This window comes from Ceratotherium simum, chromosome 35 (genome assembly GCF_057802395.1).
Source record: "Ceratotherium simum simum isolate JZ-2026a chromosome 35, ASM5780239v1, whole genome shotgun sequence".
Classification (NCBI taxonomy): domain Eukaryota; kingdom Metazoa; phylum Chordata; class Mammalia; order Perissodactyla; family Rhinocerotidae; genus Ceratotherium; species Ceratotherium simum.
The window spans coordinates 31,558,637-31,584,740 of NC_141934.1; the positions used below are offsets into that span (position 1 = coordinate 31,558,637).

The window sequence follows — 26,104 nt, forward strand, 5'->3', positions numbered from 1 at the left end:
GTGCCTGCAGGGAGAGCGTGGGGGAGGAGAACCCCCCACAGTACATTCCCAGAAAGGGGTCGTGTTTGTAAAACGGAAAACCTCAGGTTTCCACCACGCAGGGACTCGGCAGGCCGGCGGGCTCTGTGGGTGTGACCTGGGTGGTCACGCGGCCCACGGGAAGGGCCTCCGTGGTCACGGCCTTCACCCCGTGTGTCTGTTCCTCCTCCTCTCAGAGGGTCACGGGTCGCCGGGTTAGGGCCTGTCTTGACATGAATACAGCCATGTTTGGCCGCTCCATTGACCTACAGCCACCAACACAAAAAGAAATATAAAAGCTGCTGTCTGCGTGGTGGGAACTGGCCCTTCTCTCACGGAGGGAGTTGCAAGTTGTAACATTTCAAGCCTCTTGGAGCGTCGTAGCACGGGATGGACTGGCCATCTGTGCCGGGCTGGGACAATAACCAAAGAGAACAATGCACGTACACAACTACTGGGCTGGGACGTTAACCAGGGGGCTCAGTGCACGTACGCCACTGATAACCATTTTGTGCATGGGAACACTAAATGCTTGCTCTGCAAACTCTGTAGTTGCTTACTCTGAAAATTACTGATGGTATAAAAACTGCTGGAAACTGAGCCCTAGTGAGAGTTCCACCTGTGGAAGGGACACCTTGCCCAGGATGTGTGATCCTTGCCCAGCCGCGTCGATTGACAGGGTTCTCCCGGCAGTGGGGCGTAAATATTATAAATAATTGATTTGATGTGAAATAATTGATTTGATATGAAGTAATTGATTTGATGTGTTCTCTTTTCGGTCAACCTGATGTTTCTCTTTCCGGTTGATTTATGTCATTTCTCTTCAGCCGATGTGGATGTTTTCCCTTTCCAGTCGGGCTGATGTTTTTTCCCTCTTAATATTTGACCTATTTGGATCAGTTTGCAGACTGTCGCCTTTACTATCCTCTATATAATAAAATATACCTTCAGTCCATTTGTTTGGAGTGAAAAATGTCTTTTACGTCTCCGATTGAATCCCCGAACCTCTCATAACAGGGCCTCACTGCCCCAGCGAGACCTCACGTAACTTATGACATCGGCAGCTGCCCCCTTTCCAAATCCGGTCACATCCGAGGTGCTAGGGTTAGGACCTGGCAGATCCTTCTGGGGACACGACTCAGCCCCACACACCAGAAATGCTGATTCCACATTGAGGAAGAGCTGTCATCAGGGGTCCCTCGGGGGCTGGAGGTGGGCCCATGTCAGAGCTGTTCTGGAAGGATAACCAATCATGATGCTGATCAATCATGATGATCACCAATCAGATGATCACCAATCATGACAGCAGCGCTGAGGCCCCCGGGGCCAGCATGTGCTCAGTGTGTATCCATCCACCTACCCCCCTGCAGCGCCCCCAGGAGCCCACTTTAAAGGCGAGGAACCTGAGGTGCAGAGGGGCCATGTCCCCTCACGTAGGAAGTGCTGGGCTGGGATTTGAACCCGAGCCGTCGGATTTGGGTGGGGGGGTGGTAGACAGAGCTGCCCGGGCACAGGGAGGAGAGAGCCTCCCAGGGCCGCCGCCCCCCTCCTGTCACATCCTCACGGCCCACAGCTGGAGTTAGAGCCCGAGGGACTCTCGAAGCGGCTGAGAGCCGTACATCACTCTCGCATTGATATGGGCCACGACGCTCAGCCGGGAGATCTCATCTCTCAGAAAAACACTTTCTGACAAGAAGACTTCACTCCATTTTTCTGTAGAGAAACAGTTGGAATACATAATTTTCATGAACTTGCAAAATGTGTAAAACAGAAAAAAACCTTGAGGAAGGAAATCCATCTTCAGAGTGACGGCTGTAGAAACTGCAACCGAATGGAAAGGTTTCCGAGAGCCAGAGGTGTTCGAGGAGGCCTGGGGGAGGCTATGCACCCCCCAGGCCCGTCCAGACCGCCATCGAGTCGCGGTCGCCCTGTGCCTTCTCTCCCCTAGCTCAGCGTCCTCATGCGTTGTCACAAGGGCCCTGTTCACCCATTGGCTCTTTGGGGTCATCTCCCCACCAGAACACAAGCCCCCCAGGAGCAGGCACCCAGAGCTACGCCTGCACACAGTAGGTGCTTCACAAACTTTCACTAACGAGTGGACGAATGAACAGTGAACGGCCCCACCTCCACGGCCCGACCGTGCCATGCCCTCGAGCCTCTCCCCACCGTCTCAGGGCCAGCCGTCCTCATCTCCGCACAACCTCCATGCCTCGTCCAGGGTGTGGAGGAAGCTGGTCCACTTTGGAGGGCATGGGGGTCTCCCACCCCCTTTTCTCTCCCTCCATTACTGGGTTAGGAGGCAACGGGACCCCTCGGGCTTGGCCACTGGGCCACGTGTGCCTGTTGTAAAGAACTGCCGACCAGCAAGAACCAATTCTCCGCCTGCGTCGAGACGTCACCCAGCGTTGGGCAGCTATGTCCTGAGGACGTCTGCTCGTGAGCCATTGTTCCAGGGCCGGAGGACAGACGAGGTGTCTGCTCTCACGGCTTCCCGTGGGGGCACAGAGGAGCCGCAAGGAAACAAAGAACGTGAGTCAGAGAGTGGAAGGGGCTGCGGCAGGTGTGAACCAGGGCAGTGGGGGCGTCTGTAGAGAAGCCGGGAGGGGTGACCATGAGTTCAGACCCGAATTAGTCAGCTGGGGCCGCATAACAAACACCACAGACGGGGGCTTAAACAGCAAACATTCATTCCTCACCGTCTAGAGGCTGGACGTCCAGATCCAGGTGTCAGCGGGGCTGGTTCCTCCTGAGGCCTCTCTCCTTGCTGTGTAGACGCCATCTCCTCCCCATGTCCTCACCCAGTCGTCCCTCTGTGTCTGTGTCCTGATCTCCTCGTCTCATGAGGACACCAGTCATGTTGGACTGGGGCCATCTGTATGAACTTACTCCCCTCTGTAAAGACCCATCTCAAATGTGGTCACACCCTGAGGTTCCAGGGGTTAGAGCTTCCCCGTGCGAATGTGGGGGACCCGACTCAGCCCACAAGACCCAAAGGGTAAGGAGGAGCCAGCCGCGAGAGGCCTGGGGGACGAAGGACCCTCGGGGTGGGGGGGCCGTCCGGGCGTGATGGGGAGCAGAGGGTGTGCGGCGTGGCAGGTGTCCGTGTGTGGTAGGAGTTCCCGTGTCACCTCCGCTCTTCCTCACGGTTCCAGCACGTTTGTCCCCAGGTCACAGCCGCGTGTGGACTTGGCTTGGGTGGCATCGTCTTGTGCTGACGCTCCTGCATCCTGTGCTTCCCCCCAAGCACTCAGCCCCGACTGCCGCTGGGCTGTGACGGCGTCAGGACGGCACTGTGTGCCCATCCGTCCTCCCGGCCGGGGACACCTCGTGCCTCCAGGGCTCGTCCCTGCAGTGAGGCTGCTGGAGCGCCTTCTCCTGGTTTCCTTTTTCACCTGAACTCGCCAGTCTGCTTCTCCGGCTCTGCGGCCCCATCTGTTTAAACTTGGTTTGCAAATATTTTCTCCCAGTTGGTGGGTTGTCTTTTCGTTTTGTTGATGGCTTCCTTTGCCTTGCAGAAGCTCTTTAGTTTGATGTCATCCCATTTGTTTATTTTTCCTATTGTTTCCTTTGCCTGAGTAGACACGGTATTTGAAAAGATGCTGCTAAGACCGATGTCAAAGACTGTGCTGCCTATGTTTTCTTCTAGGAGTTTCATGGTTTCAGGTCTTACCTTCAAGTCTTTAATCCATTTTGAGTTAATTTTTGTGCACAGTGTAAGACAATGGTCTACTTTCCTTCTTTTGCATGTGGCTGTCCAGTTTTCCCAACACCATTTATTGAAGGGACTTTCCTTTCTCCACTGTATGTTCTTGGCTCCTTTGTCAAAGATTGGCTGTCCATAGATGTGTGGTTTTATTTCCGGGCTTTCAGGTCTGTTCCAGTGATCTGTGTGTCTGTTTTTGTACCAGTACCATGCTGTTTTGGTTACTATAGCTTTGTAGTGTATTTTGAACTCTGGGATTGTGATGCCTCCAGCTTTGTTCTTTTTTCTCAGGATTGCTTTGGCTATTCGGGTCTTTTGTTGTTCTGTATAAATTTTAGAATTCTTTGTTCTATTTCCATGAAGAATGTCACTGGGATTCTGACTGGGATTGCATTCTGTTGATTGCTTTCTGTTATATGGATATTTATATGTTTATTCTTCCAATCCATGAGTATGGAGTATCTTTCCATTTCTTTATGTCTTCTTCGGTTTCTTTCAATAATGTCTTATAGTTTTTACTGTATAGATCTTTCGCCTCCTTGGTTAAATTTATTCCTAGATATTTTATTCTTTTTGTTGTGATTGTAAATGGGATTGTATTCTTGGCTTCTCTTTCTGCTAGTTTGTTATTAGTGTACAGAAATGCAACCGATTTTTGTAAGTTGATTTTGTACCCCGCAACTTTGCTGCAGTTGTTGATTATTTCTGATAGTTTGCTGGTGGATTATTTAGGGTTTTCTGGAATGCAAACTGGTGCAGCCCCTATGGAAAACAGTATGGAGATTTCTCAAAAAATTAAAAATATAAATACCATACGACCCAGCCATCCCACTACTGGGTATTTATCCAAAGAACATAAATTAACAATTCAAAGAGACTTATGCACCCCTATGTTCATTGCAGCACTATTCACTATAGCCAAGACATGGAAGCAACCCAAGTGCCCATCCACTGATGACTGGATAAAGAAGATGTGGTGCATATACCATGGAATACTACTCAGCCATAAAAAGGACAAAATCATCTCATTTGCAACAACATGGATGGACCTTGAGGGCCTTATGTTAAGCGAAATAAGCCAGACAGAGAAAGACAAACACTGTATGATTTCACTCATATGTGGAAGATAAACTAAGGTGTGGACAAAGAGAACAGATTGGTGGTACCGGAGGGGAAGAGGGTGGGGGGAGGGTGAAGGAGGTAAAGGGGCACATATGTATGGTGACAGATAAAAACTAGACTATTGGTGGTGAGCACCATGCAGTCTATACACAGACTGATAAATAATAATGTACACCTGAAATTACACAGTGTTATAACAATGTTATAAACCAGTATATTGGTTTATACTCAAGTGTAAACTTGAGGCTTGAACTAAATTTGAGGAAACAGTCGCCACACACACACATCACACACGTGCACACGTGCATGCGTCCATACCCCACACAGGTACATACACACACACCCCACACGTACATGCACAGAGCCGCCTCCCTGGCCCCCACCCATGTCGTGACTACCCAGAATGCCTCCAGAGGTCACCAAACATCCCTTCCAGAAATCGCCCGGAGAGAAGACCCTGTCTGGGATCTAGGGTCTGGCCCTGGGGCGGGGGCAGGGGCGGGGGGGGGGGGCCGGGATTTGGCTCGTCTTTCCAGCTTCACCACTCTTCTCACCCCGGCCTGGGGTGCCAAGTGTGTAACCCTCTCAATATCCCTCCCTTCCCCTGAAAAGTGAATGCCAGCCTGAGTCCTGTCCGTCCTGTCCCAGGGCTGTGGACGTTTGCTGTGTCCTGCTCAGCCCCTTCCTCCTCCCTCGCAGCACATGGAGCCCACCTCCACCATCACACTCTAAGTAGCTGGGGGGATGCAGCGGGGCAGGTGACTAGGTCTGAGCCTGTTAGCTCCGCGATAGGCTCGGGGACAGATGTGTGACCAGTCAGAGCCATGGAGATGTTGGTTGGGGCCTCAGGGAGACAGGACGTGAGGCTGGAGCAGCTGCAGCCATCTTGCAGCCAGTGGTCAGGCTGAAGCCAAGGAGGCCAATAGCAGAGTCAAGAGATGGTGAGACGCCAGCTCCAGAGGACATCGTCTGAGCCTTGAATCCGGCCTGACCTGAAGCCAGCGCTTCCTCCAGACTTCGTAGTTGCAGGAGTAACACATTCTCCTGTGCACGCCCTGCCCCATCTGCTTTTTTAGCTTAAACCAATTTGAGACGGATTTCCTGTCACTTGCTATAGAAGGACCCCTGATCCAGCACAGGAACTGAACTGCGTATGCGGGGACACGTTTATCTGAGCTCGAGGACGCCCATCAGGAGGATTCTGCCTGGTCAGCCATGTCCCAGATTCCCTCCCCGAGCAGTGAGCTTCTCCCTCAGCAGGGAGGGGAGGACGGTGGAGCCGGTGGGCCTGACCGCTGCCTTGGCCATTGCGCACCTGTCTCATGAAGGTCATCCACGACGCCAGCTGCTTCACCCCAACCCTGTCCTCATCCAGGACACAGATAATCCCAGTTCGGCACGTCCGCTGCCGTGGGAGAGGGGGAGAGCCAACCGCCAGACCCTCAGCTCAGTTTTTGGCGAACCCCCATCTCTGAGATTGGGTGTCCCCCCATCCTGAGAGGCAGGAGACTGAACAAACCAACAGCACAGGGGCTCCGAGAAGGAGCAGGAAAGCATCCTTGCCTTTCAAGGTCCACAGGCCAGATGTACGGACGGCCTGAGACACACCAGGGGAAGTCTGTGGGGACTTCTGGGAAAGTTTTCTCTTTTCTTAAAGAGATGAAGATGCAGGATCATATTTATTCTAGCCCTTTGGAAATATGGCCTGTGAGGATGTGATGCTGGGAGCAGCAGCAACCATGTTGTGACCATGAGAAGATAAGCCCAATGTGCTGAATGTGGCAGAGCACAGAGTTGGGAAGAGCCTGGGTCCCTGACAATGTCATTGAGCCACCTGTTGAACAATTCTGTCTCCCCTGCTGCCTGTGGCCTTCTGGTTATCTGAGATCAGGAGTCCTTTTATCGTCGCAGCCATTTCTAACTGAGTTGTTGGGGTTTTTCCATCTGAAAGCATTCTCATTGACACAGAACATCGCTTCTCTTTAGGGGGAATCCAACTCCTCCCTCAGAACATCCTCGAGCCCTTCTACCCCCAAACACCACAAAATAGTCTGAAATAGGATCTTACTTCCCAAAAAGGTTGTAAGAACAGCCCAAGTCTCCACGGGGACCGGGCTGCCCTCCCCTCAAACCTCAGGGGCTGCCGCAGCCCCCCAAGCACACAGCGGGCGTGATGCCACGCGACTTCTGAGCTGAGTCATGAAGACAATGAGGCTCTGCGCTGGGACCTTGTTTTCGGAGGCCTGTGGCACCAGAGGCAGCCCGACTCTACCCATGCCGCCACACTGTGAGGATGCCCGGGCCAGGGGAAGGGGCCACGTGTGGGTGCTCTGGTGGACAGCCCAGCTGAGCTCCTGCCTTGACATGAGTACAGCCATGTTTGGCCATTCCACGGACCTACAGCCACCGGCACACAAAGAAACATAAAGCTGCTTTCTGTGTGGTGGGAATTGGCCCTTCTCCCACAGAGGCAGTTGCAAATTATAACGTTACAAGGCTCTTCAGGCGTCGTAGCTCAGGACAGACTGGCCATCTGTGCCAGGCTGGGACAATAACCAGGGAGCACAATGCACGTACACAACTGCCGGGCTGGGATGATAGCCAGGGGGCTCAGTGCACATATGCAACTGATAACCATTTGTGCATGGAAACACTAAATGCTTGCTCTGCAAACTCTGCAACTGCTTACTCTAGAGATTGCTGGTGCTATATAAACTGCTGGAAACTGAGGCCTGGTGAGAGTCTCACCTGGGGGGGGGACATCTTGCCCAGGACCTCTGACGATCAGACTCCCGCCTAGCCATGTCAATTGAAGGGACTCTCCGCAGTGCAGGGGGTGGATACTATAAATACCCGGTCTGATGTTTCTCTCTTGATGGATCTGATGTTGTTTCCTCTTTTTATTGACTTATTTGAATGTTATAAGTACCCAGTCTGATGTTTCTTTGTATATAGCTACTTTCTGTATTCTCCATATCTATTTGCTAACTTTCGCCTTTACCCGTCCCTATATAATAAAGTGTGCACTCAGTCCATTCGTTTGGGTTGGAAAGTTCCTTTTTACGTCTCCGATCGAATCCACCAAACCTCCTACAACAGCTCCCAGCGTCCAGGGCCAGGCGTGTGCGTGATGACCCCCAGATGGCCCCAGGCCCCCCAGCTGAGGTCCGGAAGGCCCTGCTCAGGGAGAGGACAATCCCCTCCCCCAGCCTGCACCCGCCTCTGGGTCCGTTAACACGTGGTTTAAACGCAGCTAACTGTGGGGTTATCAGCAGTGATCATAATCGCAACGGGTCCATTTCCCGATGTCTGGCTGAGCATGTCTTTTGCGTGGACACACGGTGTCCCGTGCTGTGCTGGGCACACAGCGGAGGCTTCCTGCAGGCCGGCCGGATCAAGGTGCGCACGGTCGGGCCACGGCTGGAGGAAGGGCTGGGCTTCGTGCCACAGATGGGCTCTGGCCTGGGCCTCACACTCCCCATCCGTCCCCAGAGCAGCAGGACATCCCCAACCACGAGACGTGTCAGGAGGATTTATGAACACATAGAGGAGCAGGGGCAGCTACGAGACTCTCGAAAGCTGCTTTTGAGGTCTTGGTTGGCACACGTGACAGGCGGCGTCCCAGCTGGCCCCATAGGCAACAGGGCCACGGCAGTGACACTAATGGAAATTTATAGGGACGCTCTCTATGCCACTGGAGAACTGAACGCAGGATGGAGAGGGGATGAAGTGGCAGCGTCCCTCCCACGGGAGCCTCGGGCTTCGCCTCGTGACAGCAGGGCACACATCTGTCTCCCGCCAGAGGACACCGTCTGGGGCCGCGTGCAGACGCCGCATCGTCGGGACTGTGACCGTGTTTCTGGGAACAGCTGCCAGGAGGGTTCTTGGAAGTACGTCACGGAGCGTTTCTGCCTTCGCCGTCTGTGGACGCCTTCCTGCACGTCTGCCTGCTGAGTGTGACACACACCTGCCCTCCTGGGAACATCAGTGCAAGCATGGAATCCTAATGAGTGGGACCACGGCCAACGCCGGCCCTCCTGCTGGCCTGGCAACGGAGCGGCCGGGACGGGATTCCGGCCGGCATGGAGGCAGAGTGGTGCCCATGGAAAACCCAGCTGGAGAGGCTGCTGGGAGCGAGGAATGGGGTGACATGCGAGACAGGACATGCCAGGCCTCCTGCCTCGGGGCCCTGTCTTTCCAAGACCAAGTCCACCTGTCTGTCCAGGCAGCTAACTGTAAGACCTCCCAGAAACACATATGTACACGCATGCACACGTATGCGCACAGGAGCACACGCACACACGTACAGGAGCACACATATGCGCACAAGAGCACACGTGCACACGTACAGGAGCACACGCGCACACGTACAGGAGCACACGTATGTGCACAGGAGCACACACACGTACAGGAGCACACGTATGCACACAGGAGCACACGTGCACACGTACAGGAGCACAATATGCGCACAGGAGCACACGCACACACGTACAGGAGCACACGTGCACACGTACAGGAGCACCCGCGCACACGTACAGGAGCACACATATGCGCACAGGAGCACACGCGCACACGTACAGGAGCACCCGCGCACACGTACAGGAGCACACATATGCGCACAGGAGCACACGCACACACGTACAGGAGCACACGTGCACACGTACAGGAGCACACATATGCGCACAAGAGCACACGTGCACACGTACAGGAGCACACGCGCACACGTACAGGAGCACACGTATGTGCACAGGAGCACACACACGTACAGGAGCACACGTATGCACACAGGAGCACACGCGCACACGTACAGGAGCACACATATGCGCACAGGAGCACCCGCGCACACGTACAGGAGCACACGTGCACACATATAGGAGCACACATATGCGCACAGGAGCACACGTGCACACGTACAGGAGCACCCGCGCACACGTACAGGAGCACCCGCGCACACGTACAGGAGCACACATATGCGCACAGGAGCACACGCGCACACGTACAGGAGCACCCGCGCACACGTACAGGAGCAAACGCAGACACGTACAGGAGCACATGCGCACATGTACAGGAGCAAACGCAGACACGTACAAGAGCACACACGCATACGTACAGGAGCACACGTATGCGCACAGGAGCACACGCACACACGTACAGGAGAACACACGCACACGTACAGGAGCACATGCGGACACACGTACAGGAGCAAACGCAGACACATACAGGAGCACAGGCGGACACACGTACAGGTGCACACGAGCACACAAACAGGAGCTCGCGTGCACACAAGCAAAACACAATGTAAGCCCATGTACATACAACGACATGCACACACAACACAGACATACATACACATATTACATACGCCTGCACACACACTAACACACGTGCACACACTACATCTAGCCCACAGAGACCCGGGCACACACCATGGAGACAGACCCGAGTGGGACTGAGACATCAGTGGCTCATATTTATTCGAGGCACCTGTTGGCGGAGTTAAGGGCGAGCACAGACCGCAGACACACCCCTCCACACACCCAGGCCCAGACTCGCACAGACTAGCCAGCTGCGGGCCGACCCGCACACGTCCTCACAGAGACCCGCGGGCTGAGACGCTGTGGCCCAGATTCCCTCGTGGGCAGACTCACCTCACCACATATTCGAGGAGACACGGGGGCACACGCCACCCTCAGACCCCAGAGCAAAAGACTGCACGTCAGAGACGGGACGCTGGACCGTGCACAGACAGACCCCCCACACCCCTCCTCACACAGACACCAGGGGTCAGCCACGGGCAGTGGGGTCACGCAGTGATGGGCACGGCCACCGTCCGGCTGCCTGGAGGCCTCCATGCGAGCCGGCTGCGGGGGATGGCCAGCCCACAGCCTCCTGGGCCGTCTGGAGAGTCACTGCTCAGGCGGGTGGTGAGGACCACCAGGGCCTGTGACCTCCAGTCCCTCAGGGCACTCTCTTGGATAGCCCTGGGGTCACTGGGCCAGAGGCAGGTGCCTGTCCCGTGCCAGGGCCCTGCTCGGCAGGGTGTCTTCTGTTGGCTGGCAGCCCCTGCAGGGCCTCTGAGGTGCTCAGCCAGCCCTCAGGGTGGGCAGCGACAGGAGACGGGGCAAGCGGGACCCCGGGTGTCTCTACCCCCAGCCCCCGGAGGGGTCCAGGGCGGCCCGTGTCGAGCGGGCTCTGCCTCTCATCCCAGCCAGTGCCCAGCCGAGTGGGAGCCCCGGGGCAGGGGCCTCGCTTTTCCCCCTGGCTGTGAGCCTCTGGCCCGGCTGCAGCAGGGGCCAGCCCGGCTCCAGGAAGAGCCTGCTCCAAAGGAGAGAGAGCGGGAGGGAGTCTGCATCCCTGGGGACCCTCCCACACCAGGGGGAGGTGTGCAGGCTCACCTGGGGGATCACTCTGCCCTCCCCACAGATGTGTCCCTCCTGGGCACAGACCTGGGGCTCCGGGGGCGGGCAGGAAGGGAAGGGTGTCTTGGAGGAGGAACTGACTGCCTGGTCAGGACGTGGCTTTGCTGCTGCAGCTCCGCCCCCAGATGAGGAAGGAACCAGGTGCCCTTCACTGCGGAACAAGCCCCACGACCCCGGCATGTTCCCACAATGACACGGAGTCTCCCGTCCCATCGTCTGAGACACCTCCCTCTACTCGCAGACCCACACGGGAGGCGTCAGAGGAGAACCTGTGCCGGGAGCCGGGGTTGGGCACGAGGACCCTGCTCCCAGCTCCTCCAGTCCGCCGTCCACCAAATCTGCACTCATTAGAGTTGACAGCCAAGCTGTTCACGGCTTAGACAGTTAACATGCACACAGACTCTGCAAATAGGTAACAGGGGACATCTCTGTGCTGGAATGTAGGCTGGGGTCTCGGGTGAGGCAGTTCATTTTCACGGTCCTGTTTAATTCGGATTTGCCAGTCTTCCTTTTGTGATCCCATGGGCCAGGCTTAATAATCAAGATCTATGCTCTGTGCTTTGTGGCATAACTAAAGCCACTGCTTAATTAGGAAAGCTATCTACCTCCAGACAAAGGGAATGATGGGTCTGACGGAGAAAGGTGGCAAGAACTCTGGTGTGAGACTGGGTGGAATTGCTGGTTGGGGTGGGACACACGTGCACACACACGTGCATGCAAGCACATGCATGCACACACGCTCCTGCCTCCCACGTGTGTTTCTGACGAGGGCACCTGAGAGCCTTGGGTAAGGCCATTTCTGACCAGAGAGACAGGCCCCTGGGGATTGACGTGAGTTTCAGGTGGAGGTAGACTGAGCCTGCATTTACGTTCTTATTCATTTAATCATCCATAAACATTTGCTGGGGGCCCGGTAAGCACCAGGCATGGCCACCAACGTGTGACCACACAGAGCTGCTGCTGCTGGGTGTGGAGTGGAAACCCACAGACACGTGTTAACATCACAAGCCCGTGGTCAACATCCTGCGAGGCCTGCTCGCGTTCCTCCCCGGAGTCCCGTCATCGATAGCTGGTGACGAGCCTCCAACATATCTGCTCAACCGGCGCCCCCACCTGGTCTCCCAGCAGGGCTCCGGGCTGGCCTCGCTGGTGGCTCTGGGTCAGGGACTGTCCTGGTGGCCGTTACGTGGGCTGAAATGGCACCGCAGGGCCTGGAGCAGCTGGCACTCTCCATGTGCTCTCAGGCCTGTGCACGTGGACACGGAGTGAACACATCCAGGCTTCCTCACAACACGGCGGCTTCCGGACAGGTGGACAGCTCGTGTGGCGGCTCAGGGGTCAGTGCCCGTGCTGGGCTGGGCAGGGCGGAAGGCCCACAGCTTCACCCCTGCCCTCCTCTATCAGACGACCAGCCACACAACCCCAGCCCGTTTCAAGGGGAGGGACAGAGACTCCACCTCCTGATGGGGGGGGGAGGTTCTAGAAGAGGTTTTTGCATCTGTCTTTGGAAAGCACCACCTGCCACACTGGATTGTGTGAGGAAGCTAAGATTCTAGGGAAAATGCGTGCTACAGAGCAGGGCTCCGCAAACTCCAGTCACAGGCCAATCCTGCCTCCTGCTTCTGTGGATGAAGCTCAGTCCAGCCACAGCCACACCCACTCACGCTCGTGTTGACTAGTGGCTGCTCTCGACGTGGCCTAAAGGCTAAACTCTCCACTATTCTGCCTGAGAAATAATGAGAAATATTGTCGGTCTCCGTCCCCCGTTCCTGACACAGGGGCCCTCAGGCCCTCGTCACCCCGGGTGACGGGTGCAGCAGGAGCGTGTACACAGAGCTCCTGAGGGCCGGGATGGTCTTGGGGCTGGGGGGGGCCTTTTGTTCTCACGAGGTGACTCCGGGTGGGCTCCCGGGTGGGGCTGGTCACCAGAAAGACCACGTCACGATCAGAAGCTGGAAGTTTCAGCCCCCGGGAGGGGAGGGGCGTGGAGTGGAGTTAATGGTCCATCACGCGGATGTGACGAAGCCTCCGTAAAAACCGCTGAAGCACGGGGTTTGGAGAGTTTCTGGCTCCTGAACACACTCATGTGTCAGGAGGGTGATGCCCCCACTCCACAGGGGCAGAAGCTCCCGCGCGTGGGACCCTCCCAGACCTCGCCCCCGTGCCTCTGCCTCTGTCTGCTCTTCTGCGTCTTTATCACGTCATTCGATAAGCTGGTAAATGTAAGTGAGTGTTTCGCTGAGTTCTGTGAGCTGTTCTAGCAAAGGACCGAGGAGGGGTCATGGGACCCCGACTTACATTCAGTTGGTCAGAAGTACCAGGGACACCTGGACTTGCGATTGGCGTCTGAGGTGGGCCGGACGTGGGGTCTGCACTGACTGCAGCAGATGGTGTCGGGACTGAGCTGAACTGTAGGACACCCAGCTGGTCTCAGAGAATCAGCTCCTGTGGGAAAAACCTCGCACATCTGGTGTCAGAGTGTTGTGAGCGTGGTAGGGGTGTGAGAGTAAAGGAGATCAGTGAGCTTTTTCACACCTGGCCCTTTTCAGAAAAGGTTTTCTGACCCCCACTGTAGAACATCAGTCACAAGGACGTTCTGTTCTATTGAGCAGCTTTCCCTGGGGGCCTCAACATCCCTGTGGGTTTCCTGGATTCTGTCCACATCCCACTTGAGGATGGCATCAAATCCCGCCAGGATCCTGACTGAGACAGGGGCCAACCTGAAGGCAGGTAGAGCTGATGATTGACAGCATCATCCCCTAGATCAAGCCATGCCTGAAACTACCCTTCAGTTGCCTGAGTCAACAAATTCCCATTTTTCTTGAGCCATTTTATTTTATTTTATTTTTTGGTGAGGAAGATTGTCCCTGAGCTAACATCTGGGCCCATCTTCTTCTATCTTGTATATGGGACACCACCGCAGAATGGCTTGACGATCAGTGTGTAGGTCCACGCCCAGGATCTGAACCTGCAAACCCTGGGCCACTGAAGTGGAGCTCCGGAACTCAACCACTACGCCACCGGGCTAGCCCCTGCTTGAGCCACTTTTTAATTGGGTTTTATGTCTTACCAACTCAGCCGCCAGGATGGTCAGCAGTAAGGGGGACTCCCGTTGGAGGACTAAGGTTTAAGGAAGATTTCATCTCCAAGGAGAGAAGACTGATGCCTGAGGGACCGGTCACGCCCACAGGGAGACCCCAGGAAGCAGATGTGGCCCCCCCAGCACAGGCGTTCCCCAGGCATGTTGAGATTCTGATGAAAACACGACTCTCATTATTTGCAACTTGCACCACTGCCCCTGTTCTGTGAAGGGGTCGTGTGGAAACCGAGCAGTTAGGGAAAGGGGGCTCCGTGTTCCCGTCACAGGGCTCGTGAGGGAGGATCCTGTGGAGGGTGGACGGTGCCCTCACTCAGGGTCTGGAGAGGAAGGGGTGCAGGGAACAGGCGGGGGGCTGGCGGGAGGGCAGCGCTGCTGAGTCCGGCAACCACAGGAGGAGCAGGTGGGGCAGGAGCCGGCCCCGTCCCCAGCCCTCCGCCTCCCACCCCGGAGGGATGCTCCGCCGCCCCCGCTGAGCCCCTCAGAACGACTGTGTCAGTGGTCTCTCCTTTCCAGTGGACCTCCAGGTTGCCCGGGGCCCCGGTCTGCACCTCGGGCCGGGGTCCCAACTCAGAGACTTGACCTGCCTGCCTGGGCTTCCTCCTCTGTGAGTGGGGACAATACTGGTCCTCAGAGCCTTGCCGCGGGGTTGAGTGGGGTAAGGCCTGGCCCACAGCACGTGTGTCTTCAGTAAGCCCCGGGGAGGCTCGGCCACACTGGCTGAGCTGCATGGGGGAGAGCTGTCCCCGCACGGCCGGCCGTGTGCCAAGCAGGGCTCTCACCGGCTGTCACTGCACGTGAACAACCCCGGTGGTCCCGGCCACTGCGCGGGCGGAAGCTCTGGGTCTCCAGGCCACCGGCTTGGGGAGGCGCAGGGCCGAGGCTGGCGGAAAAGGCCTCCTTCCACTTCTGGTTTGTCATCCACATGGCGAGTGTGGTGGGGAGGGGGTTCTGCGCAGGTCACTGGTGTGAGAGCCTCCCCATTCCTTTTTTGAAATATAAGCAAACATGCAAGTACATAAAACCCCCATTCTCTAGCTTGGGGAGGCGGAGACTCTGTGGCTCAGGTTTCTATCTGTTGAGGCTGTTGTAATGTCGGCTCTCTCAAGGTCTGCCCTGACATCTTCTTTGGTAACATGAGAACGACACTGGCACTGGTCCCTTCTGTCAGTGTTGACTTTGGCAGACCGGGGTTTCCTAAAGGGGAGCAGCCTGCAGCGTGAGGGAGGGTGGGTCTGAATCCTCAGAAGGGAGCCAGAGTCGCTCTTACTGCTGGAGCAAATCCCAGGCCCAGCAAGACAGCAGGAGGAGAGTGCTCATGAGGACGTGGGGGAGAACAGTGACATGTCAGATGACCCAGGCGGAGCCCTTTCAGCTTGAAGAAGCAGGAAACCCAATCCAAATTTGCTGAAGCAAAAAGTTTAAAAATACATACGTATGACTATGTGTGTGTATGTTAATTTACTGCATAGCCTAGAGGACTTATTTTTTATTTATTTATTATTTATTCCAAATGGCTTCAGGAACAGCTGGATCCAGATGCTCATACTATGGCCCCGGAACCAGGTTCCTCCCCACCTCCCAGCTCTGCCAGGCCCTGCACTGGACTTTTTCTTGAGTTTCACTGGTGGGCCCTAGGAGCTCCAACCTTCCCCTGATGATAATAAGAAGCTATAGCTCCTCAGGCTCCCATCCTTGCAGTTTTACGTGGAGAAAAAGCCTGACATTTTCCCCAAAGGCCTCAGGCAATCTCCAGGTTTACTCTGACTGGACTGGCCTAGGACACGTGACAGGCCTGAGGCAATCACTGTAACGCCCTCAGTGCCTTAGACCTGGTCACGTGATCCGCTGCAGCTGGGGCGGGAAGCGGCCGGGAGCGCGGGAGGGGTGTTTCCACGTGCAGCCGGGAGCACCGGCCAAAGAAAGAAGCGGATCCCGGGAAGCAAACAGCAGGCGTCTATTACACGGGCGCACATCCGTTCTGTGAATGCACGGCTCCGACACTGGCAGGTGCAGCAGGACTGTGGGGAGACCCCGGCCCAGGGCTGGTGGTGGCTGGACAGTGAGGGGTCCGGTCACCTTGACCCCTGTGGGCTTGGACCCCTTGGAAAGCAGGCGGAGGATCACGGGGTCACAGGGGGTCAGCTCAGGGGTCACTCAGTTCTGAGTCAGAGTCCGACTGGACACAAGCCCGCTGCCTACTGGGCAAGGGGTCAAGTCGTGCTGCGGCCGCGGAGAGGAGCGGGAACCCCCGAGACGACGGGACCATCCGGAACCGGGTCGAGACCGGCTTTCTCCCGTCAGGACGCAAGTGCTGCAGGGGGAGCACAGAGACGAGGCAGGAACAGCCGGCGCTCCCGCTTCCGGTCCACTGCTCGCGGCTGGAGGCCCTGCTTACAGGGGCGGGGGGCCGGGGTCGCACGCGTGCCGGGCGCGGGGGGCGGAGCACGGGGCCCCGCCCACGCCACGGGCGGGGGGGGCGCGGCGGGCGCGGCCTGTCCGCCTCCTGCGCACGAAAGGTCTGGCCGCGGCCCAGCGCCCGGGAGGTGACCTCTGGGCCTTGGGCCTTAGCGTTTACCCGGGGACCCTGGGCCGGCCGCAGAGTCTGTGCTGCAGTGCAGGTGGGGCCTGGAGCCGCCAGGTATCAGCTTGACCTCTGGAGGGCCTGGGGACTAAGGTCCGCCGGTAAAACCCTGGACACCGAGACTCGGGTGGCCTCCTGGTTGGCAATGCCTCACACGTCGTCACCCGCCGTTGCTGGGAGAATTAGGCGCCGTCTGTACGAGCCCCGGGAGGGGCAGCGGGAAACACACTGCTCTCCCAGCCCTGCCCTGCGCTCCCCTCCCTCCGCGGACGCCAGGCCGCGTCCTTTCCCGACAACACGGCGCACACGAGTACCACAGCTCTGCCAGGTCTGCGGGTCCTCTCAGCCGGTGACTGAAGCTGAGGCTGTCTGGGGGTCCTCCGGACACGCCGCGGCGGCCGGACGCTCGGAGCCAAGCACGGCGCTCAAGTCCAGCCGCGGTGCTGACCCTGCGGGCCAGCGTGTCCAGTTCATCCTCCACAAGTCAGGACACGTGGGAGCGTTCAGAAATCCACACACTGGTGCACACACACGCAGTACACTCACGTACAATTACACATGCACACAGTGCACACGCAGCACGCTTACGTGTGCACGCACACACGTGCACTCACACTCATGCACATTCACACGTGTACAATCACACGCATGTGCACATGCATGAATACACACACTTGCACACACGCCCACGCTCTCAGAGCACAGACTGGGCCACTGTACGACTGGGTGCTTCCCAGACCCGCGAAGTTCAAGCCCAGTGTCTGCGACTGTCATCACATCGGGACACCACCTGCATTATTGTTTACTTAGTATGTTTCTTCAAATTGGCCTGTTTTATACCTAAATGCATTTTTTACTCAAAAGGGGATCTTGATTTCATCACTGCAAATGGAAAGCCGCGTTACTTGTGCTAAATGGTAACCATGAAGATAAAACAGCATTACCACACGTGGGGTGTGGTTAGGCCTGGGGCGTCCGTGCTCCGTGCTCCGGCCTCCACTGTGTCTCAGGGACGGAAGGGGAACTTCTCCGGGAGAAGTCACAGGGAAGCGGGAGAGCCGGCGGTCATCTCTCGCTGTGTGGCTCCTGCTGTCCAGGGAGCGGGTCACCTGACGTCAGTCCCTGTGGCGCATTTACAGGACAGGTGAGGCGAGCGCCACCCGCCAGGCAGTAACCAGAGCAGATGCACGAGTCGCTGCGCCCCAGCCCCCAGCACTCGCTCCACGCGGCCCAGGGCGCTCACCACCAGCGCTCCCTCTGGGGACCTGTTTTTGGGGTCCTGTCCCCTCAGCCCACGAGCAGCAAACTGAGACAGGCGCTAAATGGACGCACTTCCCAACGCCATCCGCCTTTCCTTGAAGTCTGCTCTGGCTGACACGGACACCGTATCCCTGACTCAGCAGGCGGCTTGGACCACAGGGCTGCCCAGCCCAGCCCTGGACTTGCCCAGGAAGGCGCGCTGGAAGCACCTTTCCGTCCAGGGCTCCCTCCCGCAGGCTGGGTTCCTGCAGAAGAGCCGCAGGAAGGAGCCCGGCCAGAACCGCCGCTTGTTTCCGGGGCCTGGACACCGTGCGCGGCTGAGCGTTACTAAAGTAATGGCATCCCTTTAAGATGGCGTTTTGTTCAAGTCTCGTCTCCACCAAGGTACCTTGTGAGCTTTAAAACAGGATGCAGTGATCAGAGACCAGGCCTCGGTCCTGAGGGACCTGAGGCGAAGCCACAGTCGGGGAAGGATGAACCAACTCCAGCGGCTTCGGGGGGTGGCACAGGGTCACACAGGCCCACCCACAGAAATGGCAAATGCCTTTTAGACGCAGGCCACGCTGGCTTTAAACAGTCTCCACCCACTGCTGCAGCTGCTGGACTGGAAGCAAGCAGGACAAGCCCGCCTGGCAGAGCCTGAGGCTCCAGGCTGTCATTGGCATCATTCCTCTCACTTGTGTCATTTGTGTCATTCGCGTTGGTGGCGGCACCTTGAGTGTCAGCAGCAGCGCACGCAGCCCGGCTTTCCCAGGCCTGCACACGTCTGTGTCAGAAGGGACTGGTGGCCTCACCCTGTAGCTGCCCCTGAGGAGGACGCCGTGGCCCGGCAGAGACACCAGAGACAAGACGAGCATGCCTGGGGGCCCATCCCGCAGCCCCCCACACCAGCCTGGACGTCTGGGTGCCGGGAGCCCACGGCTCGCCAGGCCCCGGACCTGGACCCCGGGCTGCCTGGCGGCACCTGTGGGCGGGGGCCACTCACTTTTGGGGCCTGTAGTCGGGGATGGTCCTGTCCAGGGAGATTCGGTCACTGAGCTGCGCGTTGTATCCGTACTCCTCAAACTTGCTTTCCATCTCCTGGCTGTCATCACGCAGGGTAGCCGCCATGCCACCCTGGCCCAGGCCCCCTGGCCCCTCCACCAGACCGATGGGCTTGGCGAGGCCTGGCGGGAGGAGAAAAGAGAGCGGTCAGGCAGGTCCAAGGACCCATGGCTCCTCCCACGCCCTCGGCCTCCCCAGACGGCCCCTTTCTTTCAGGTGCAAACTCAGCAAATTCCCTCCGTACTGAGGATCCCACTCTAGGACGTGGCGGAAAGGCCACAACCGGGGGGACAGTAAAGAGGTCCGTGGTTGCCAGGGGGAGGGGGAGGGGGAGGAGCAGGTGGAGCAGAGGCCTTTCAGGGCCATGAAGCTGCTCTGGACGCTGTCGTGGTGGACACGTGTGTCACGCATTTGTCCAAACCCACAGAGTGTCGGGCACCAACAGGGAGCCCTGGCGGCAACTGTGCACTTTAGTTGTTAATAACGTGTCAGTATCAGCTCATCATTGTAACAAAGGTAAGATGTTACTAATCGGGTGAGGGAGACTGGACAGAGGGGACAGTCCCTGATCTCTCCGCTCAATTTTTCTGTAAACCTAAAACTACTCTGAAAAGTAAAGTCTATTAATTTTTAAAAATATGAAATAAAAATAAATTAACTGAAAAAATGCAGAGCAGTTGCCGCACCTGCTCACCAACTCTCGATGTTGTCGGTCTTTGTCATTTACACCAATCTTGCATCCGCACAAGGGAAGGCTATTTTGGGGTAAAGGGAAGGAACTGCTGGTGTCGGCAACAACCTGGCTGAGTCTGAGACGCCTTATGCGGATCGAGAAGCCTCCAAAGACACAAAGAAAATGTCCACACGCCAGATGGGTCTGTGGTGACACGGGCGGGGGTGGGTGACCTCTGGGGCGGGGTGGCATTGGCTGGAAGGAGCCCGACGGATTTCCAGGGTGACAGGGTGTGTGTGCACGCGTGGGGGCCTGAGAGGGCAGGCTAGGGAGTGTTCTCCTGGAATGTTCCTCTATTTGGTCACTTGTGCCAGGAGAGGAACGAGGCTCGGAGATGTCACCCCAGAGGGAACCGGGGACCAGAGCCGTGCCCACTGGGTAAGGACAGCACCCCTTCCTCCCTCTGGGATAGGAGGTTCTGGGGCATCTAGGCTGTGGGGGCGGGGCCCAGGAGCAGTAGTTTAAGCGAGAAAAAGGCGGATGGAGCACCCGTCCCGGAGCCGCCTCTGTGGACAGATCCTCCTTCAGGCCACGGGAAGTGCCAACCCCGGGAAACACCCACCATTGACGTCACGGCTGCCCCACTCGGGGAGCGGGGGAGCGGGGGACGGGGTTCTTCCCTTGTGACGCCCACCCCTCCTCAGCGTTGTTGAATGAATTAAACAAGGCTCCACTAGCCTGAGGGCCCTGACGCCTGACACCTACTCAGCAGCCCCAGCCCACAAATGCCTCAAGGTCACGAGAGCCACCCTGAGGGCGGCCAGTGCCTCAGCCAGCCAGGCTGGAGACTGCAGCGGGTCAGCCATTCCTGCTTTGCCCCCACTTGCTCTGTGAGCGTCTCCTGTCCACCCAGGGCTCCTGCCCAACCACTTGCGGTTTGGCGCTGCCCAATTCAAACCAAGTTTTGCTCAAATAAACTTAAAAATTTTAATATACCTCAGTTTACCCTTTAACAGTTCCCAGCTGCAGGCAGCAGTAGGGAAGCCGACCCCTGACGCCCACACGCCCCGTAGGCTCCTACGGAGATCTCCAGATCTTCTGGAATATTCCACTTTAAACAGCAAAAGTAGCATTGGTATTTATGTAGGATTGAAGGATACGCATTCAGATGTAGAATTGAAAAATTACATAACGCGTAAATCTCTTCCACTTCTTACTTCAATATTGCAAAATATATATATAATCACGCTATTTTTAAATGTCTGTGCTGCACTTGCATTTTTATTTGAAAATCTGTAAATAGACGTCTCCCAAGGCAGATGTGCTTCCAAACCCGGAGAGGGGGCGTCTCCCTGCCCGTGGGCTAGCTAGCCTCAGAGAGGGAGTGCTGGGCCCGGCCAGCTGCCCGCTGGACTGTGGACAGGGTGGGACGGAGGAGAGGGAGGCCCGCCTGCAGCAGCAGGGCCCTGAAACCACGACTGGGCTCATTCCTGTCACCTGTTGGATTGTGAAAGTAAATTATGCACATGCTGAAAATGCAAACGATCCAGGAAGCTGTAAAATGAGCGCTAACCGCTCCTGCGCTCTCTCTCCCTTTGCAAGCCCCACTCTCCAAAGGAAACGATTTTTTCTGGCTTTCGTCCTTTTCACTCTGTCCCCTGCACTTCCGCACAGTAATTTTATGGGTCTAGCTCTTGCTTTGTCAGCCAAGACAATTTCCCTTGACTTCTCGACATGAAAGATGAGGATTTCAGTCCATTTCCACCACTGCCTACATCCCTACCCTGCTCCTCCTTCCCTCGATTTTTCTTAGCTGTTATTATTTTTAGTTATTCTGGTGGTTACCTTTGTGACCTTCAAAGGAACACCCAGGCTCTATTTCAGGAAGTATCAACCTTCGCTGGCGTCCGTCAACTCCCTACCAAGTCGGAGGAGAAATTAGCCTACTCCCCAGAGCTGCTGTCCAGAGAGTGTTGTCTCATTTACATATACTTTTTCAGTTACGTATATACATCTAAACTTATGTGAATCAGCTTATAGGTCTGCTGTATTGTGCCTACTTAACAATATTATTGCACTAATTATTGTACAATATTAATGTACACTTTTAAAAATTTACGGAGGTAGATCTCATGTTAAGTGTTCTTACAACAATAAAAAAAAAATGTAAAAAAGCTGAATTGCAAAAAAAGAGAAAGCACTTAGCGCACTTCCCTCTGTGCCTCCCGCATGGCTGTGTGATCCTTCACATCGTCAAAGGTGACTCGTAGCACCCGTGTTTAGCTCCATGACTTCGGGCGAGCCCTCCACAAGACGCGTCTTCGGGTGGGTTCCGGAATGAGACGGCGTCCACGTCCGCATGCTGCGATTATGTAAATACTGGCGCTGTGGAGCCAGCATCAAGCGGCCCTCGAGGACACGCTGGGATGCAGTCACTAACTAACCTGGGCCCCTGGGTGGAGGATTTCAAACGGCAGGGCGACGTTGACTGCTCCTCCTGACGCCCTGTCAGTCGCCCAGAAGGGGGCGTATTTTCGTCTGCTCCGGGTTTGGACCTTGACGTTCTGTACGGCTGTTAGGGGGACCCTATAAGGATGACGATGAGAACGTTTAGGCAATCAGTGCCCTTTAGACGTAAGAACATGTTCATCCCCACAGCCCCTGAGGAAGGTGCTGGAATTCGCTCCACTTTGCAGATGAGGAAACTGAACCACAGAGAGGTCAAGTGACATGCTCAAGGTCACACGGTGTGTAAGCTGTGTGCAGAGAAGTGGCCCCACGGGACGCGCCCCTGCTGTGCCCCGAGGCCCCAGAGCTCCGGCTCTGAGTCTCGAGGCCTGTGGGAGGTCCGGCTCCTCTCGCAGACGCTCCTCACAGCGGGGCCGTGGCAGCGAGCTGCATGGGGCACAAAGTCCAGGGAGGCACCCCCTCTCGGGTCCCCCTCTCGGAACCCCTCTCGTCCCTGCTCCTGCATCGCCATCTCCCGCTCGCCGTCCCTGGACTCCTTTCTGGCTGACCCGGGTCGGTTCCGTGTCTGGGGACCCACGTCCTCTCGGGGCTCAGACTCCCTTTCCTGGACTGAGGGACATTCTCAGAGGATACCTCAGAAGGGCTTTGTGGAAAGTAACCTTCCTGAGCCCTACGACGCCCGGAAATATCCCCCTACCCCCTCAGATTGGCTGACCGTTGTGACGTGTAGACCGCCCGGCCCAGCGTCTCCCCATCCGGCACCCGCAGGGCCGGTCTGACGGGCGGACCCTCTCCCTTTCGTGGAGGAGCTTCTTCTTTCTTTCTCTCGTGGAACCTCTGGGACTTTTCTCCTCCTTGGAGTCCCTCTCTCATCCCCCTACAGGCAGTTCTCCACCCAGCAGCTGAGGTGGTCTTCTGAAAGATCAGATTACGGTATTCCCCTGCTTAAAACGTTCCCTGGTTCTCCATCACTCTTAGGCTGGAATTCCAACTCCTCCTCACGGCCCCTCGCCTTCCTCCCCTGCCCACCCTGGATCCACCCCTCATTCACAACCCTCCAGCCAGGTTCCTGCCTCAGGGCCTTGGCACATGCTGTGCCCTCTTCCTAGAAGGTCCTTCCCCGAATCTTCTGGCCACTCAGGTCTCAGTTGCAGTGTCACCTCCTCAGAGACTCTTGCTGGATTCTAATCCAAAGCAGCTCCCAGTGCCTCCCTCACAATCCCTGTTTTATTTTCTCCACAGAATTTATTAAAACTTGAAATTATCTGGTCTCTGGACTGTGTCTCCCTTTCCCCGAAAGGCCAGGGATTTATCTATTTTTTTCACCATTTTACCCCCAGGGCCTCGCATGTTCGTGGCGCATAGTAGGCGACCTAGGCGACCAGTCGATGGCTGACGGAGGAAGGACTCCTTCCAAGTCAGCGGTCTGCCCCACACTCACCAAGCGCCAGGGGCACTTTCTGTCCAACCCCACAGGAGAGATGGGGCCCCTGTTTGCAAGCGAAGATGCTGAGACCTGAGCCGTGAAAGGGCCAGGCCAGGGTCTGGCTCTGCCAGGTGGGAGGCGGACCAGAGGCCCATCCCTGACCCCACTCAGGACCCTGCCTTGGGGGTCTGGCCGCAGGACACAACAGGCAGAGTTTGGGCAGCGCCGTCCTGGTCAAGGCCCTGGCCCCCTGCCGCCTCTCCCAAGGCCTTCATCCACTCAATGACCAAGAGTATCTATCCTTCTTTTTGAAAGAATTTCTCGGCCTCACCGGACCTGACACCAACCCCACCACCCACTCTGGCCGGCGGTGGAGCGCCCGCCACGGCCCTGGACCCAGGAAGACGGTGGTTTGCTCTGAGGAGGCAGGACGCGACTCTAAAGGGATGGGGAGGAAGGGAGCAGGGGAGACAGGGACTCTCATGACGCCTGTTGCTCCATAAAATCCACAAAATACAAACACTTTGCACAAGGGTGTTTCCACGTTTGTTGTGTTTTTACAGAAAGGGCTGAAAAGACGGATTTCCCATCAAGAGGGAGCGTCCTAGATGACACGTGTGGAGTGAGAAGCTGGAAAGCAAGGCCCCTGGGAATTCGGGGATCCTGAGAGGGACCCGGGGGTCCCTGGAGTTTGGGGCCGGGACCGTGTTAACTGGAGGACGAGGGCAGGCTGCGACCCAGGGGATTTGGCCCGCCTGCTGCAGCGGGTCCCAGACACTCGCAGGCGCTGGTTTGTGGGAGATGAGGGGTCCCGGAGGGCGGCTGTGGGATGCCGGGGGCTCGAGGCAGCAGCTGCTATCAGTTCTCAGAGAAACACAGTCGATTCTCGTAATTTGTGGTAGTCACGCTCTATAAAGCCACCGTGAACGTGGCACCAGCGGACGCTGGGCTGCTGCTCCTGGGAGACCAGGTTAGGTTCCTGCAGCCTCTGGTCGCATCTTCACCAGCCGATTGATACGTCACCTTGTCTCATGTGTGTTCAGTCACCCCGTTGAACATGGACTGTTGACTCATTAACGTTGAACTCACGCCAACAGCGCCATAACTCGTCCAGATGGGGCTCATCTCACACACGCATTTTCTCCGCTGGCACACGGCAGCCTTCTTGCGCTCAGGAACACTGGACGGCACTTCAGCTCTATGCTTGGGGGCCATTTTAAACAGTGAAATCACCAACAAAAAGCACAGAAATGTGAAAAACGGGCACTAAACAGTCCGTGGAAAGGACATGTGCTGATAGCCGAGAGCTGAGGCAGACGTCGCCTTCCTCACCCGCGTGGGGAACGTGCGCTTCGGCTGCCTTAACTCTTTCGTGGCTCTGCCCTTGTCCCTGAATGACCATGAAAGCACCATGATGTTGATTCGGGGTTATAAATAAATTTTAGTGAGCAGGCGGATTTGCAAATGCAGAATCCACGAATAGCCAGGACGGGCTGCACTTTGATATTTTATCAACCGCTGTGGACGCGCCGGTGAGACCAGCTGGACTCTGGCCTCCCTGACCAGTCCCAGGAGGCTTCTCCGAGTTCTCCATCACTGGCCTTCCATCGGCCAAGCAGAGCCCGGAGTCCAGGGGGTTGGATGATGAATGGGGAATGAATGATTGAGCCTGAGGGGAGAGTGGTCATCGAGCCAGCACTCCGACCCCAGCGGCCACACCCCTGGGACGAGGTCACATCGGCCCTGAGGCGGGAGCTCCGTGGAGGAACAGCTTCCCTTAGATCGAGGCTTTCAATCTGGGACATGGTTCTCGATCCGCGTCTCCTGGAGGTCTCGTTGAACACAGACGCAGGGGCCCACTCGCAGCGACGAAGAGAAGGCGGACCATGAGACAACGGAGGCAGAGGCTGGAGTGATGTGGCCACAAGCCAAGGAACCCCTGGGGCCACCAGAGGCTGGGAGAGGCCGGAAGGATCCGCCCCTGGGGCCTCCGGGGGCAGCACAGCCCTGCCCACCTTGATCTCAGACTCACAGCCTCCAGAACCTCCAGAAAGCAGGCGTCTGCTGCTTCAGCCACCTGGCCGCTGCGTCGTCAGGGCGGCCGAGGGAAATGCACGGACCCACGCTCACAGCCCACTCGGACATGACCTGCAGCCAGCGGGTTCTGAGCGGGACATGCTGACGTGGACATCCCTCACATCGGAGGGCCAGTTTGGGGCTTCCCCGGGCACTGGCCGGGCTCGAGGTTGTCCTCCTGCGCAGACGTGGATGCGGCTTCCAGAGGTGCTG

The 26,104-nt window shown here is 56.8% G+C and overlaps 1 protein-coding gene across 1 annotated transcript in view; it reads right to left on the minus strand.

Annotated features, from left to right (window-relative positions):
* The window catches only part of GALNT9 (polypeptide N-acetylgalactosaminyltransferase 9), a 100,975-nt gene that overhangs the window by 50,650 nt on the left and 24,221 nt on the right, over positions 1-26,104 (minus strand). Inside the window, exon 2 of the mRNA XM_004430085.3 lies at positions 19,189-19,369. Coding sequence (XP_004430142.1) covers positions 19,189-19,369 — 181 coding nt within the window. The remainder of the gene's footprint in view (positions 1-19,188; positions 19,370-26,104) is intronic.